This window comes from Sceloporus occidentalis, unplaced genomic scaffold, assembly GCF_023333645.1.
Source record: "Sceloporus occidentalis isolate IW3139 unplaced genomic scaffold, rSceOcc1.0.p SCAF_2, whole genome shotgun sequence".
Taxonomy (NCBI): Eukaryota; Metazoa; Chordata; class Lepidosauria; order Squamata; family Phrynosomatidae; genus Sceloporus; species Sceloporus occidentalis.
Window position 1 is genome coordinate 259,102,999 of NW_028316982.1, and position 16,314 is coordinate 259,119,312.

Sequence of the window (16,314 nt, forward strand, 5' to 3'; positions counted from 1 at the left end):
AATCTTACTAAACTCCTTTTGCTATTAGAAGGATTTTCTCAGGAGAATAGGGAGGGGTGGGATTTTCAGTGATTCCCCTCTTCTACATAGTCCTCTCTGCCCCTTGCTCTTGATGACTCAAAGGGATACGGGAAAAAGGAGAAATTGAAACACATTACAGAGCTTCCTGTTTTGCCAAAACAAGCCTTCTATCAATGGATTCTGCCCATTGACTTTATAAATAAATAATAAAATAAAATTTATATTTTAATCCCGCTTTTTGCCAAGCAATCAAAGCAGCATACAACAGGGTCAAATATATCCATATATACATAGTATCCCCCCTAAAACAGGATTAAACAGTATAAGACTAAAACTAACATTTTAAAATCCAAACAATAACCATGGGCAGAGTTTGATAAATGGGGAAGTCTTTTTTGTGCCGAGTATTTTATTCCAAGAAGGCCTGCCGGAAGAGATCTGTCTTAATCGCTTTTTTGAAGCTCTCTAGATTGGTAATTTGACGGATCTCGTCCAGCAGGCCATTCCATAAATTGGGAGCAGCTGCAGAAAATGTCCTCTGGGAGGTCACCATCAATCTGGTCTTTAAGGGCTGTAGTAAATTCCTCCCAGATAACCTGAGTGTACGGGGTGGGTTATATGGAAGCAGGCGATCCCTTAAATAAGTTGAGCCTAAACCATGTAGGGTTTTAAAGGTGATAACTGGTACAGAAGCGCAGCTTAACACACAGCAAATTATTATGGCTGAATTCAGTTACATGCATTTCTTCATTCTCAGACAGGAACAACCTGATAGCAAATGTTTACTACTTTAATGCAGTGAGTTTCTCCAGATTAACAAAGGTATAATATTGCTCATGGAGCAACACAACCCATACACCTCTCCCATACAGACCTGTCTCAGATGCAGTTCTCTTACAAAGGTATTTCTTGACTTTCTTCTCTCTGCATTATCCACTGAACAACCCCATTACCTGAGAAACAGTCTGTCACAAAATGTATGACTGCTATCCATTCCTAACTAATGTAGATCCACTGTATCAATAGGGTTTACCTATTACTAACTCATCATTCAACAAGTAGTTCAATAGGTTTACTTTAGATTGCAGTAACAACTGGATTTAGGCTATTATAACCCACTGATGTAGACTTATGGTGGTGGGGAGAGAGAAGGAATTTTATTTCCATCATTTTTCTGCTTTAGGGTCTCAAGAAATCCACTAACTTTTCCAAATTAATCATGAAAAAACTCCCAGCTGTCCTCTTCACTCTGCTCTTCGCTCTCCTTTTTGGTAATAAAAACAAACCATTACATCAGATAATAAAAGTAAGCAAATGGCATGGTTGCAAATGGCAAGCGTGTTATGATGGCTTCATGTCTTCAGCCCAGGAAGATTTATAGATGTATTAACAGAGTGCTGAATCAAGAGATCTTGCCTTTAATATCTGCATATCAATACTGTCATGTTTCATTACCAGCATTTTGTGTTGCTCGTATTTGACCCTAATAGCTAATCAGCATGGAGAATTGCAGGTCCACAGGTCGAAAGTTGCAGAACAAAATCTGCAACTGATGTCTATATTACCAGTCATTACCATAATAGCTGCTGACTCCAAGTTTTTTCCCCCCTATCATCATGCTCACTAACTTTTGACATCAAGTGCCCTGTGTCATGCTGAGAGAAAGGATAGAATGGGGAGCAGCAGCAGTGGGAAGCTGAAATAACTATTTTTAAAATACAATCTATATTTTCAATTAAAAATGCTAGAAATTCTGAATATTAAAATGCACCAAAAACCCCAAAATGATATGGCTGGAATTCTGAAAATTAAGATTACAAAATTTGTTTCAGCTCCTTTTTGATCAGAATCGATCAACATTTGCTAAGTTTAAATTGGCAAGAAAGTAATGCTGACAGATTTGCCCATGCTTAATATCAGTTGGAGACAGTGTGGTATAGAAGTTTGAGTGTTGGATTACAATCTTGGAGACCCATGTTTGAATCCTCACTTGGCCATTGAAACCTACTACAAGCCACACACCCTAAGAGAAAGGCAATGGAAAACCCCCTCTGAACAAATCTTGCCAAGAAAACCCCATGATAGGGTCACTCTAAGTCAGAAATGACTTCAAGGAACAACAACAACAACAACCATTTCAGTGGAAGAATTCAAAACTCATAATAAAGGCTAATATTTTCAGTAGATTTCTTCTGTTAAACACAAATTTATAGTGCTTGGATACAACAGAGGAGAATTTGACATCCAAGTGTTATTTTATTTCAGCCCTGGTATAAAGGAGAAATGAAGGCATTACAAGAAAAATGAAGCTAAAGTAGAGATATGGCCAATCTCTACATACCTCTGAAATCCTAATAGTTAGTATTCTCTACTGTCTTATTCACTTACCTACATCTGGATCATTGGCTTGAACTCTTGTTAGCAAAGCTTTAGTGGCAGTGTTCTCATAGACACATGCGGTGTAGTGGTCAGAGGAAAAGACAGGTGGATTGTCATTGACATCTTCCAGAATCAGATGGATTTCTGACTGACAGAACCTTCCTCCCCCATCTGTTGCCCTTGCTATCAGGTTGTACACAGGTATCTTCTCACGATCTAAAGGAGCTAAGGTTCTGAGTTCTCCTAAAATGTATTCAACATGAAAAATGGAATGTAAAGAAATGCAACATTATTATCAGTATAATTTTTAACTGTCTCACTAGTTATGATTATAAATTGTTTCATAGCAGCATTTACAACCAGAGGATGGGTTCTGACTACCTAAGAGAGGCTGTGCACAGAATTCAAAAACTAGGTAAACATTTTTTTCAACTGGTCTTAATTGACTCTTATCTAACTCTGCATCTAAATTTAATCTCCAGCTTTGTTTATATAAGGACTGGCTACTAAATACTGCCAAAGGAACCAAAGCAGCGTGTTTCATACAAGGCTTTTACTAGATGTCTGGGTTGCTTTTATCTTGATATCTGCAGGGAAAACCCCCCACCATATTGTCTCCATCCTAGCTAAGTTCTTTCTTTCTTTCTTTCTTTCTTTCTTTCTTTTGGTGTATCACTGACCCTTTAAACCTCCAGTCTCCATCTTGTGACTGAACCTCAACAGCTTAAAATATCTAGTCAAAACAATTCCGGGGGGGGGGGGGGTGTCTAACTTTTCCTTTGTCCTAGCATTTTTTTGTGATGAATGGCTCTGCAGAACTAGAATACTTTCCCATTTTGTGAACTTATAGTTGATCCTAATAAAGGCATGGTCCGCCTGTGAATTTTAGACTGTTATTACAATTATTATGGTATTACAATGATTTTTCTCCCCTTTGCAACAGAAGAAGCTCAAAGAAAAGAAATTTCCCACAAGCTGTTGGCCCTTATGCTGACCAAAATGTTTCTGCCTGATTTGAGGTGATAGTCTTTCCCACTGGAACTCTTGAGCATCCCATACAACAATCTTCTAGAGTCTGTCTTTTGCTGCCTCCAATATAATGGTTAATGGAGCAGACAAAGGAATTCTAGAAGAAAATCAGCTTGTGTTTTATATAGATTACAGCAAAGCCTTTGACTGCATAGATCACAAAAAGCAATGGAATGCTCTTAAAGAAGTAGGAGTGCCACATATATCTGACAATCCGGATGAAAAATTTGTACTTGGGACAAGAGACTACTGTTACATTTTAGAGAAAAAGAATGGTTACCAATAGGCAAAGGGGGGTTACCAATAGGCAAAGGGGTCAGGCAAGGATTCACTCTATCATGTTACTTGTTAAACATGTATGGAGAAAATATCATATGAAGAGCAGGTTTAGACTTAGAAGGAGAAGGAATGAAGACAGGTGCTTTGCTATTCTGGCTGTTTAAGCAGACCATTGGGATTTTTCCTTTCCTTCCATGGTTCTTGTGTAACATGTGAAATTTGCCATAACAGTTGTGTTTTCAACAATTATGGCAGTGCACTGAAAACATGTACTGACATTCTTGGTGCTTGAAAAACTACTGATTAGGGATCATAAGAACAGAAGACTCCCAATGGATTTGACCAGAGGCTGGGCTGTATTATTATTTTGTTTCAGAGAGTGACAAACTGGCTGACCTTTGGGAAATTCCCAAGCAGGAGATGAAGATGATAAATCCCCTGCTGATGTTCCCAGTGCCAGCTGCTGGCTTTTATGTCAATGAGGTGGTGCCGCTCTAGGTTTGTAAAACCATCAAAAAAGTTATCCAAGATCCTGAAACCTATTCCCATAACAGGTTCAGCACCTTGGGTAGCTCCTTTGAAATCCTCAAAGGAACCACAGCTCCACTGACATGGGGGCCACTAGCCATTACTGGACGCTCCCCAACATCTGGTAGTAAGAAGACACATTTCCTTTAAGGTTCACGGAACCAAAGTGACATGTATATTGATAGAGTGTAGAGATGTTACTTTTATTGGACTACAATTCTCAGAATCCACAGCCACCATGCTCAATGGTTGGGCCAGCTTAAAGATTCTGGGAGCCGTGGTCCAAAAAAGTACAGTAACACCTCCAGGCTCTGTTTAAAAAAGGGTGCTTTTAGGAGGAAATGTGTATAACACAGAGTAAATGGAACTGTGATTTAAAATATTGAAGAGTGATAGGGATTAGAAAATAGGCAGACAGTAGTATTCTCACTGTACTCACAGGCACTCATTGACATTTTTGACAACACAGAAATGCTCCTTCTACCTCCCAATGAAATAATTAAGTGCAGTGGTCTTTAACAACAATTCGGCTTCTGCACTATCATACCCATAAAGCTATCTGTCTTCTTTGTGTCTGCCTAAATCCATGACGTATGGCACAACATTAGATCACATGGAGACCCTCTTTAACTAGAAAAGGCTCTCACATTCAGACCATTGCTCTTTGTGCACAGAAGGTGACAATGGATTGACTAAAGTAGCATGAGTCCCTCCTTTATTTTCACTATTTTTTACAATGACTGAATGGGGTTTCTCCAGCAAGACAGAAATAGTTACACTCGTCCTTCCACATTTGTGGCTTTGACTTTTGTGATTTTGATTATTCATAGATTTTATTAATATGTTCTTTATAGGAATATCTAGGCCCTCCAGCACAACTCTATGGTCAACTTCAATCAAAGGTCGCACTGATGGACCTAGAGAGAACACTCCATTGTGCATTTGTAGCTCCTCTAGTACAATTCCATGGTCAATGTCTGGCAGATGTTGACCACAGAGTTGCACTGGAGGACCTACAGATTCCTAGAGAGGTGTTCTCTCAAGTAAAGACACAGTGTTTTTGTTATTTGTGTTTTTTCCACATTCATGGGGGTCCTGTGCTCCTAAACCCAGTGAATGTGGAGGGATGAGTGTACACATAAATAACTTAAGACATTTCCATGCCAAATATGGGAAAAAATTAATTTCACACCTCCTAGTGCACAGTGCAACTTACTTTGAGGGCTTGCTATGCATTTTGGGGAAGAAAAATGTGTACAAACCCACAAATAGTTGATAAATGTATACAACTAAAATGCAGATGTGGGGAGAACACACATTATAGCCAATGGGAAAGATCCGTTACAGTGCATACACTGGGGAAAATGCATATAAAATTCATACTTTAATACAAATATGCACATATTTCCATTTGGGAAGACAAAAATACTTTGTAACCTGATATATTTAACTGGGATGGGACTAGAATTATGTATACAGTGGGAGTTAGACAAAATGCACTGAAACTAAAACTTGACAGCTTTTCATATCCCCATTCCATGAAACTAATGTCTATGATTCAACAATTCAATGTTATACTCCTATGGGTCATGTGAAAACTATGCATACCATGGAAATTCTGCTTGTCTTACCACTTTCTGGATCTAAGAAAAACTTATTATTCCCAGGGCCATACAGCGAATATCGAATTTCACCACTGGATCCAATATCTGCATCTTTGGCACCCATTTTAAGGATCATCTTGTTGGGAGGAATGTCCTCAGGAAATATTGCCATATATGTTACCTTGAGATACAAAAATCACAAGAAAAGACTAGAATGTAATAGCAGTTCTGAAATGAAAAGCATGCATGGACTTTGAAATGTGATGGCTTTTGTTTCACATATTTATCTTTATGCTATCTTAGTGATCTAAGAAAGAACCACGAAAGTGATCTTGTACCACTTTTGAGACTGAATGAAGAACACTCTAGCATGATCTTTTGTTGACAAAACAGACTGCAGAAATAATCCAGTTTGAGACCATTGTAACAGCCCTGGCTCAGTGCTAGCAAATCCTAAGAACTGTAGTTTATTGTGACACTACTGCTCTCTGACAGAAATGGGTAAATGTCTCACAAAACTACAGTTCCCAGAATTCCCTAGCATTGAGCCAGGGCAGTTAAAGAGGTCTCAAACTGGATTATTTCTGCAGTGTGTTTTGGATCTTTGTCTATTTCCTCAGATAGGATTGGACCATGTTCCTTGGTCTAATCCCTCATATTTTAATATGAACCATGAATTACCTTTTAAAAACTGATTTATCTACTTCATTTTTATGTTGTTGCTTTTTTAAAAACTTTGCATTTAAATATTTTACTGTGTTTTGCCATTATTGCACCCAGCATTGTACTATTGCCACTAGCCACTTTGAGCATCATTTGATAGAAAAGTGGAATGGAAACCTTCTATTCATTCTAAAATGTAATACATGAAAAAATAATAGTACATGAATCTCATGCTGCCTGAGACACTGAAGAAGGTCTGCCAACCAGAGTAGCCAGTATTGGATTTCATGGGCAAACAATCTCCCCTGGAATAAGGCAATTTTTCTATCTGCTATTACTGGCACAAGAGAAAACCGCCAATTGTTAAGAGGAAGGAAAAGAGGAGGTCTCCATTTGCCATCACTGCCTCTGCCTCTGCAACATCTTAATTAACGGCAGCCGAGGCAGAGAGCAAATCTAACAACATGAATAATTATCTATAAGATGGTTACTATGTCCGCTACAACTGTCCATTGAAATAAGTATATGTTGTGAGTAGGGACTAACATTTTAATCAAGCCTGTCCAATCTGTTCTTCCCAAATCCTGAACTGCATGTTTGAAATATGGTAATGCTTCATTGTTTGAGTTTTTCCAAATTTTGTGATGCAGCTTCCAATAATGTGTACAAAAATGTATATGTAAGGGAAAGGTGTACATAAAATTACATTAATAAAAAAACACAGAAAAATACATGACTTTTGGGGAAACTGTTTGCAAATAATGGTATTGTTTCCAGATATGAGAAGGAATGTCTACGCATTTGCATGGGATTGTCAAATACAACTAACATAGGATTCAGAAAGAGGATGAATGTTGTGTGTGTGGAGAGTGGAGTGGGAAAATGGGAAGAAGTAGGGAAATCAAAATTGAAAGATTTCTCTTGTGAAACTGGCTGTTTTGAGCTTGCCAAGGGAAAGATGGGATAGATATATACAATAGCCAGGCAAACAAATAAACACAGTAAAGCTAACCTGATCACAGACAGGACTGTTATCATTCACATCAGTGACGATCACTTCCACAGCAGTCTGAGTTACAAAAAGCCCATCAGTGGCTGTAATATTCAGAAGGTAGACATCTTGTTCTTCCCGATCTAATGGTCTCTTCACATAAACCTTCCACTCACTCTGAACCAGACCAAGGTCAAACTTCCCTTTGGGATTTCCTCCTGTGGAAAGAGACAAAAAAGTTATGTGCCATTTCCACATTAATGCATAATGACTGTGAGCTGAAAGGTCCACAGAATAGCTTCGTCTGAAAATAGATTTCCATGGACACCTGAAGATGGATTCTGGCAATTAGGAAAAGGAGAAGATATTTTGTGCTATCTTGAGTACTAGTGAGATGTGTAGTTCTCCCAAGGGTTGTTCATGCCGCCACCACTTGAGCAGGTAAAGGAAGGAAGGGTGGCTGAAGTGCTGTAGGAAGAGACTAGAGATGATGCTGGAGTGGAAAGGAAGACAGTACTTCAAAATCTAATTCGGGGGGGGGGGGGATCTAAATCTAAATTTTCAGGTCCTTCTAATACGCCAGCGCCTGACCAGCTGGGCGCGCACCTGCCCCAGGGACTGCTTTGCCGCCCCACGCGGCTCTCCGGAGGGGAGGAGGAGTTGGTGGGAGTGGCTCCTGCTTAAAGCCGGCCCACCGGCCCCCCAGAAGGAGGACGCCAGTGCCAGACCAGCCGGGCGCGCACCCACCCCAGGGACTGCTTTGCCGCCCTGCACGGCTCTCCGGAGGGGAGGAGGAGTTGGTGGGAGCGGCTCCTGCTTAAAGCCGGCCCACCGGCCCCCCAGAAGGAGGACGCCAGCGCCAGACCAGCTGGGCGCGCACCTGCCCCAGGGACTGCTTTGCCGCCCTGCGCGGCTCTCCGGAGGGGAGGAGGAGTTGGTGGGAGCGGCTCCTTGTCAAAAGCCGGCCTGCCGGCCCCCCAGAAGGAGGACGCCAGCGCCAGACCAGCTGGGTGTGCATTAGCCCGAGAGGTTGCTGAGAGTTGGCACGTTTTCTGCCGGACGGCTCTAGAGTCGTCTACGGACTGATACTTTAGACTCCAGCCTTGACAGCCAGATATTGCAGAGAGAGAATGATTGCAATATCTCTTCTCTGCACTTACTGCTGCACTCTGAGGGGAGGGGAAGGGGAGGGATATGGGGAGTGCTTCGGTTGGGGAGGTAGAGGTTAACTCTTTAGGCACGAGCGGGGCGCCTATGAGGTAGTGTGGGGCAAAGGGAGGTATGGCGGTGGGAGAAGGGACTCGCGTTACAGAGGAAGGCGAGATCGATGCGTCATATCTATCTCTCCTTCCTGTCCCCCTCCCAACCAAAGGGACCTGAGGGTCACTCCAACCGTGCCACAAACCCTGTCGCTGCTCCTGTGCAATGCCAGGTCGATTAACAACAAGTCCCACATAATCTATGACTTACTGGATGACAGCAAGTGCGACCTGGCTTGCATTACCGAGACCTGGCTTGGGCCTGAGGGAGATGTTGTGTGGGCACAAGCCCTTCCTGCCGGGTTCTCGGTGAAGGACCAGCCCAGGTTAGGTGGGCGGGGGGGGTGTGGCCTTGATATATAAGAACACCTTGTCTCTTACCAGGAACCACATCCGACAGACTTCCTTTATCGAGTGTATTTACCTGACCCTAAAAGCTAGGGATAGTCTAGGGATTCTGCTGGTGTATCGGCCACCCCGTGCGCTATCGGACTCCCTTAATGAGCTGACACAGCTGGTCGCGGAGCTGATGCTGGAGACGCCCAGGCTACTTGTCCTGGGCAACTTCAACATCTCCCTCACGGCCAGCTATGTTCCATCCGGTGCGGCTCGGGAATTCATGGATACCATGACGGCCATGGGCCTGTCCCAGCTGATTTCGGGTCCAACGCATTTTGCGGGTAATACACTGGATTTGGTCTTTTGTTCGGATGCGGAAAATCCGTGGGCGGAAATAACCAGCATTTCCCCCCTGTCATGGACGGATCATTTCCTTGTGGAGGCAAAAATCAAGGTTTCTACCCAGATCCCCCCTGGGGGTGGTGGACCTATTAGGATGGTCCACCCTCGAAGGCTGATGGAACCCAAAAGGTTCCAGGAAGCCCTAGAGGGACACATGGTTGGAAGTGACGGCGACTCTGTTGATGCCCTGACTGGTATCTGGAATACCGGTCTCTCCAGGGCTATACACAGTATCGCTCCCAAGCGCCCTCTCAGACCTGCTTCCAAACGTAAGCCTTGGTATACGGAAGATCTCCGGGCGAGGAAGCGGGACCTGCGACGGCTAGAGCACCGCTGGCGGAAACACCTACGCTTAGCCGACAAGGCTCTCCTAGACCGCCTTTTGGAAGACTACGGAGAGGCAATACGAGCAGCTAAGAATTTGTTCTATGGTGCTCGTGTCGCGTCCGCGGAGTGGCGTCCAGCAGAGTTGTTCAGGGTGGTCAGGGAGCTAACTCAGCTCCTTCCTGCCCCGAACCAGATCCTTGAACCTTCTAAGGCCTGCTGTGACCAATTTAACAACTTCTTCGCGGATAAAACCTCTCAGATAAGCGAAGGTCTTAACGCCGGCATTAGAGCAGAACCTAGGGTAGAGGCATCCAGAGCCTCCGTGGACTCTGTTAAACTGGATCAGTTTGAGTTGGTAAGTACCGATGATGTGGACAAGATCCTTGGAAGTGTTCGGAAGACAACCTGCTCTCTCGATCCCTGTCCCTCATGGCTAGCGGCTCAGGGGGGACCGGCTGTAACCTTGTTGTTACACCGGATTATAAATACATCACTGAGGGATGGGCAATTTCCAACCAGCTTGAAATTGGCCACCATAAAACCGCTGTTAAAAAAGCCCTCCCTCGACCCCCTGGTACATAGTAATTATCGGCCAGTCTCGCTGCTGCCATTTTTGGGGAAGGTGATCGAGAGGGCGGTTGCAATCCAGCTTCGATCGATCTTGGATGAAACGGATTATCTGGACCCATTTCAAACTGGCTTTCGGGCGGGCTACGGGGTTGAGACGGCCATGGTCGCCTTGGTCGATGATCTCCGTCTGGGCATCGACAGGGGAAGCGTGTCCCTGTTGGTGCTCTTGGACATCTCAGCAGCTTTTGATACCATAGACCATGGTATCCTTCTGGAGCGCCTGGTAGAGGTGGGAATCGGGGGCACTGCGCTCCAGTGGTTCCACTCCTACCTCTCTGGGAGGTTCCAGATGGTGCAGCTGGGAGACGTGTGCTCCGATAAGAGGGCCCTCACAACTGGGGTCCCTCAAGGAGCCATTCTGTCTCCCATGCTATTTAACATTTACATGAAACCGCTGGGAGAGATCATCCAGAGACATGGGGCGTGGGGTTATCAGTACGCTGATGACACCCAAATAGTTTTCTCTATGTCTCCGACTGATGCAGTGACTGAGGATGGCGTCTCTCCTCTCGTAGCCTGTCTGGAGTCGGTAATGGGCTGGATGAGGGAAAACCGACTCAGTCTGAATCCAGAGAAAACGGAGGTACTTGTGATAGGTTCCCCTGGTCCAGGAATGGCGGTGGTTCCACCTGTCCTGAACGGGATCACGCTTCCTGTGAAGGACTCCGTGCGCAGTCTGGGGGTGCTTCTTGATTCGTCGCTTCACCTTACAGCTCAGGTGAATGCGACGGTCAAGAGCACCTGTTATCAGCTTCGGCTTATTCGCTAGCTGCGCCCATACCTGGCCCAGAGAGACCTTGAAACGGTGGTACATGCTCTGGTAACCTCTCGATTGGATTTCTGCAATGTGCTCTACATGGGGCAACCCTTATACCATACCCGGAAGCTACAGATGGTACAGAATATGGCAGCCAGACTGGTCACTGGTACTTCCAGGGCCAGCCATATTACACCTATACTTAAAGATCTGCATTGGCTGCCCATCCGCTTCCGGGCACAGTACAAGGTGTTGGTGATAACCTATAAAGCCCTATATGGCTTGGGCCCAGGATACCTGAAGGACCGCCTCTCTCCATACATTCCGCCCCGCACCCTCAGAACTTCTGGGCAGCAACTACTGAGGGTCCCAGGGGCTAGACTAACCTCCACAACGAGGAGGTCATATTCCATCGTCGCCCCAGCCCTCTGGAATACGCTGCCCATAGAGCTCCGCTCGGCCACCTCCCTGGCCCAGTTTAAGAAGGAGCTAAAAACCTTCTTATTTCAATCTGCATTCCCCGAATGAAGTTCCAGCTGGTCTCCCCCCCCTCCCCCCCCCCCCCGACGACAATGGTGATCGGCTGATGGTGTTTTAATTTTGTTTTTAATATGAATGTATTGTATTTTTATGGTGTTTTTGTATTGTTATTGTGCTGTTCACCGCCCTGATCGATGGAAGGGCGGTATACAAATAAAATTTTTATTATTTATTTATTTATTTATTATTATTATTATTATTATTATTATTATTATTTATTAATACACATGGATCTAAATCCTACTGTTAGTCCTGACTAGGGCCAGAAATAATATTTGAAAATATTCCCCCATATGGTTGGAAAACATGTTTGTTGAGTGTTGAGAAACCTTGATGAGAAGAATTCTGGTTTACAAGGTTCTTTGCAGTTTGAGACAATTGTGTTCAAAATTTGCATATGCTTGTTTTGTGCAGAAAACAATATTTCTCTGCATAGAAAACATCATCTTCTGGTAGAAAATAATATTTTTATGAAGAAGGATTTTTATTTTCACAGAAAAGGTGTTTCCTAACAAGATATTACTGTAATTTGGGACATATACTGAGCAAAATTTGCATGTTGTTGATTTACACAGAAAACAATATTTTCTGCACAGGAAGCAGTGTTTTCTGTAATGAAAACAACATTTATGTGCAGAAATATTATTTTTGTGCATAAAATGCTGTTTACTTCACAGAAATTGTTTTCAAAGGAAAAAAACCATATGCAAATATTCTGCAAAATAAGTCCCAAACTGCTAATAGGCACTGAAACTGCATGAATTTCAAATACATTTATGCAGAATGAAGAAAATTGCTTAAAGTACGTGCTGCTTTGTTGGAGAAGAAAATTAATAAAGTACATCCCTACCGCTGACAAGAACAGACCCATTGAATCAAATGGATTTACTTGTGTGATGACTTCCTATTCAAGAGTGAATTCAAGAGATCCATTTCAGCCTTGATTAAGCAATGGGATTGCAATTGTCTTCTGTCATTTAAACTTTTATGAGTCCATTAAGTTCTTATCCAGTTCAGTACAGCCCACTCACTATTTTCTGCCTGGGAGAGGATATTTCAATCTATTTTAGATCCTTATTCCCTCCTGCATGGCCCACTCCCAAAACAAGCTGTCACCATGGGCCCCAATGTGTGCTGCCAGGAGCCAGATTATCTCAGCTCCTCTTTGCTCCAATTTAAAGGACCAGAGTTCGGTGTCAGACCGGCTTTGGGGCATATTGGAGGTATGCGTTATCTCAATGCCACACTCCCCAAATGGCTGAAAGCCACTTCTTTTGGACTGTGTGTTTCAGGCTGTAGCTTCCTATGTTCCTAATGCTTCCATCTATCTTTCTAGGACTTATATTTCTAGATCTTTTATGTCACTCTAACATTGTCCCCTAGAGCGATCACGTTCAAAAGAAGACAAGCTATAACTGATAATATTCAGTCTTCTACATCACTGTAAAATATTCAGGGACCCTCTTTTGTATCTCCTCTGGGTCCTTTGCAATTCCAACTTCTCTTTTTTTCATTTTGAACCAGCCCACTGTCCCCTCCTCTGCAGGTTTCTGTTTTTTTTCTTGCATTAGCACTTCCAATACAATGTAGACTAACCAAGAACTATTTCACTAACTGTGGCCATCTTCCTCCTTCTGAGATTATGTTGACAGCAGCTTGAGGTGCTTTTCTCTCTTATGTGAGAGTCAAAATGATAACCTTCCAAGACAATAAAAATCATTTAAGCCATGTTTTGAGATGATCTCCTCCTTTGACTCCCCTTAAGGGCAATCAGACTCAAACTGTGAGCAATCAATAGCCTCCCTTTCACAAAAGCACAATTGTCTTTCCACTTCAGTCTCGAGAGAGGATGTACTACAACCCCCCTCATTCTTGTTACCAAGACAATTTCATTAGCTGTTGATTATGCAATCAAGGAAGTGCAGCAGGTTCCATTAAGGAATCCTTTAATGAAGGCTTTTATCACACCACAATGTTATTTTTGTATTCATTACAATTCTCATTCAGGTGTGAGTATATAGGATGGGGGTGGGGTGGGGGTTAGAGTATAGTGAACACTCAAAGACACACAAGACTTAAGTAGACCAAAGGAGAGGTCGTTTAAGGAGCAGCTTAAAAGATACGGCAGGCAATTAGATCAAATTTATGCAAGAGAAAAAACCAGCAAAGAGGAGACTGGATGAAGCTGATTCAACTTTCTAAGAAAATCAAATAGTGGCACTGAACCTTGTCATACTACAGGTTGAGTATCCCTTATCCGGAATCCTGAAATACTAAAAAGTGAAAATTGTCCACATAGGTTGTTAGGACAGTGACATCTTTACTTTCCGATGGTTCAGTGTACACAAACTTAGGCCCGGTACAGAAGGGCAAAAAGCGCCAGTCAGTGGGCAGAGTAAGGGCTGAGTGTTCCCATACTCACAACCCTCCACTCACTGCCCAGGCGCCGTAATTGTTCACCCCATCCATAGAGGGTGCACAACAATGACAGCATGCTACAGAATACAAAAAACACTGTGCCACACAGGTGTCATTGTTGTGTGTGAGCCGTGCCAATGGCACTCAGCCCGTGGCACAAAAAAGAACCCACCAGGAGCAGGTTCTTTTTAGGCCTCACGGAGGGTGTAGCATTTGTCTGCTGTAGCCTCCATCTGGGGCAGAAAGGGGTGATGTCTCACTGCCCCTTCCTGCCCGTCTGTACTGGGCCTTAGTTTCATGCGCAAAACTATTCAATAGTTATTATATTATGTATAAATCTACCTTCAGGCTCGGTTTGTAAGGTGTATACGAAACATAATTGAATTTAAAGTTTAGACTTGGGTCCCATCTCCAAGGTATCTCATTATGCATGTACAAATATTCCAAAATTCCAAAACAAATAAAATAAAAATTTAAAAAATCCAAAACCCAAAACACTTCTGGTCCCAAGCATTTTGGATTAGGAAGACTCAACCTGTACTTTTTAATATCACTAAATGAAATCACGAAATCAAGGGAGAGATGCTGCAGCTGAAAAGAAAATATGTTCATTTCACACACTAGGAAATACAGAAAATGAAAAGTAGTGCCAGAACAGTGCTACTGTACAATATTAAGGATTTCTGTGGTTATTTCCCCCCACTCTTAAAACGGCATGCCTACTTTTCCATTGTATACGGTAATCAACTTCAACATGGCTACATATGGTTCTCAGCACTTAACCATTCTAGGAAGCCCAGCAATGCCCTTGAATTCTAATAAGCAGAACCCATTATTGAGGCTAGGTATGTGGGAGTGGAAGAAGGAATCCACAGGTCTTTATATAGCTGCCTCATAAGATGATACATTATGGACAGTGAAGTAGTCATCACAGACTGAATTTGCACTGTAGAAATAATGCAGCTTGACACTGCTTAAACTGCCATGCCTCTATCTTATGGAATCCTGGGGTTTGTTGTGATATAAGAGCTCTCTGGAGTAGAGGGTTAAATATCTCACAAAACTACAAATCCCTGAATTCCACAGTATTGAACTACAGTAATTAAATAGTGTCATACTGTATTATTTCTGCAGTGCAGACTCAACCTCAGGCTCTGAATGATTCCTACCCAACCAAGGGAGCCTTTAGGCTCTGCGTCGTACTAAAAGGCACAACTGGGCTCCATACAGACAGGCCAAAATAAAGCTGCTTCAGGCCACTTTGGAGGTATGCTGTTTAAATGATGTATGTGTCCTAAGAGTCCAGAAGCTGTTTCAAAGCTGTGCTCCAGTCCTTAGGACTGGATCGTGGCTTTGGTGTGGCTTCTGTACTCTTAGGATGCATGCATCATTTAAATAGCATACCTCCAAAGTGGCCTGAAGCAGCTTTATTTTGGCCTGTCTGTATGGGGCCCAAGTCTCCAGATGTTCACAGACAAAACAGTTCACCATTGGGCTGGAGTGCCTTCAGTCAAGCAACTGGCCATTTGCATTCTGTGCCTCAGATGTTCTCATGAATCATCCTTGACAAGATGTAAAATGAAAAACAAGAGATAAACCACTCAAAATAATTTATATATTCTTGAGATTAAAAAGAGGAAGAAGTTTATGATTTAGGTATCTAAAACACAAATACTGTGTATGTCCTTCTACAGACCTCACTTTGTGGTGAGCAGTTAATTTTCCCATAAACACATTTAGGCATGCTCAGTGTCTTAAGGGTGTTCCAATTAATTCATTTTTTACTGCAGATATTTGAAACTAAATGGAAGATTTCTGACTGCAAACATTAATAGATTCTTTTAAAAATCTGTCAGAAGCTTTCTTCCTGCATTCTGTTTGAGCATCACAACATCTAAGCATTCGTTCCGAAAACAACCGTCCTCAAAGGCCCAAAGGCCTGAAGAATCTGCATTTCTCTCTGTTTTTGTTTACTTCATGTTTGAATAATACCCACAATCACCCACCTCTGCAGTAAATGTTAAGAGCCTAACTTGGACACAGCTGCATGACAGGGAATTTACAGTTTGAAAATAAACTTCTTTAAAACACATTTTAATAAGGCACATGCAAAATATGTTTAAAATGCAGAAATCCTGCAATTGCAAC

The 16,314-nt window shown here is 42.7% G+C and overlaps 1 protein-coding gene across 8 annotated transcripts in view; it reads right to left on the reverse strand.

The window, feature by feature from the left end:
* FAT3 (FAT atypical cadherin 3) overlaps positions 1-16,314 on the reverse strand; it is a 631,203-nt gene that overhangs the window by 103,917 nt on the left and 510,972 nt on the right. For all 8 annotated transcript variants that reach the window (XM_089512860.1, XM_089512858.1, XM_089512859.1 and 5 more), the window contains 3 exons: positions 7,516-7,712; positions 5,868-6,021; positions 2,410-2,643 (listed from right to left, as the gene is read on the reverse strand). In XM_089512860.1, the coding sequence (XP_089368986.1) occupies positions 2,410-2,643; positions 5,868-6,021; positions 7,516-7,712 (585 nt within the window). The remainder of the gene's footprint in view (positions 1-2,409; positions 2,644-5,867; positions 6,022-7,515; positions 7,713-16,314) is intronic.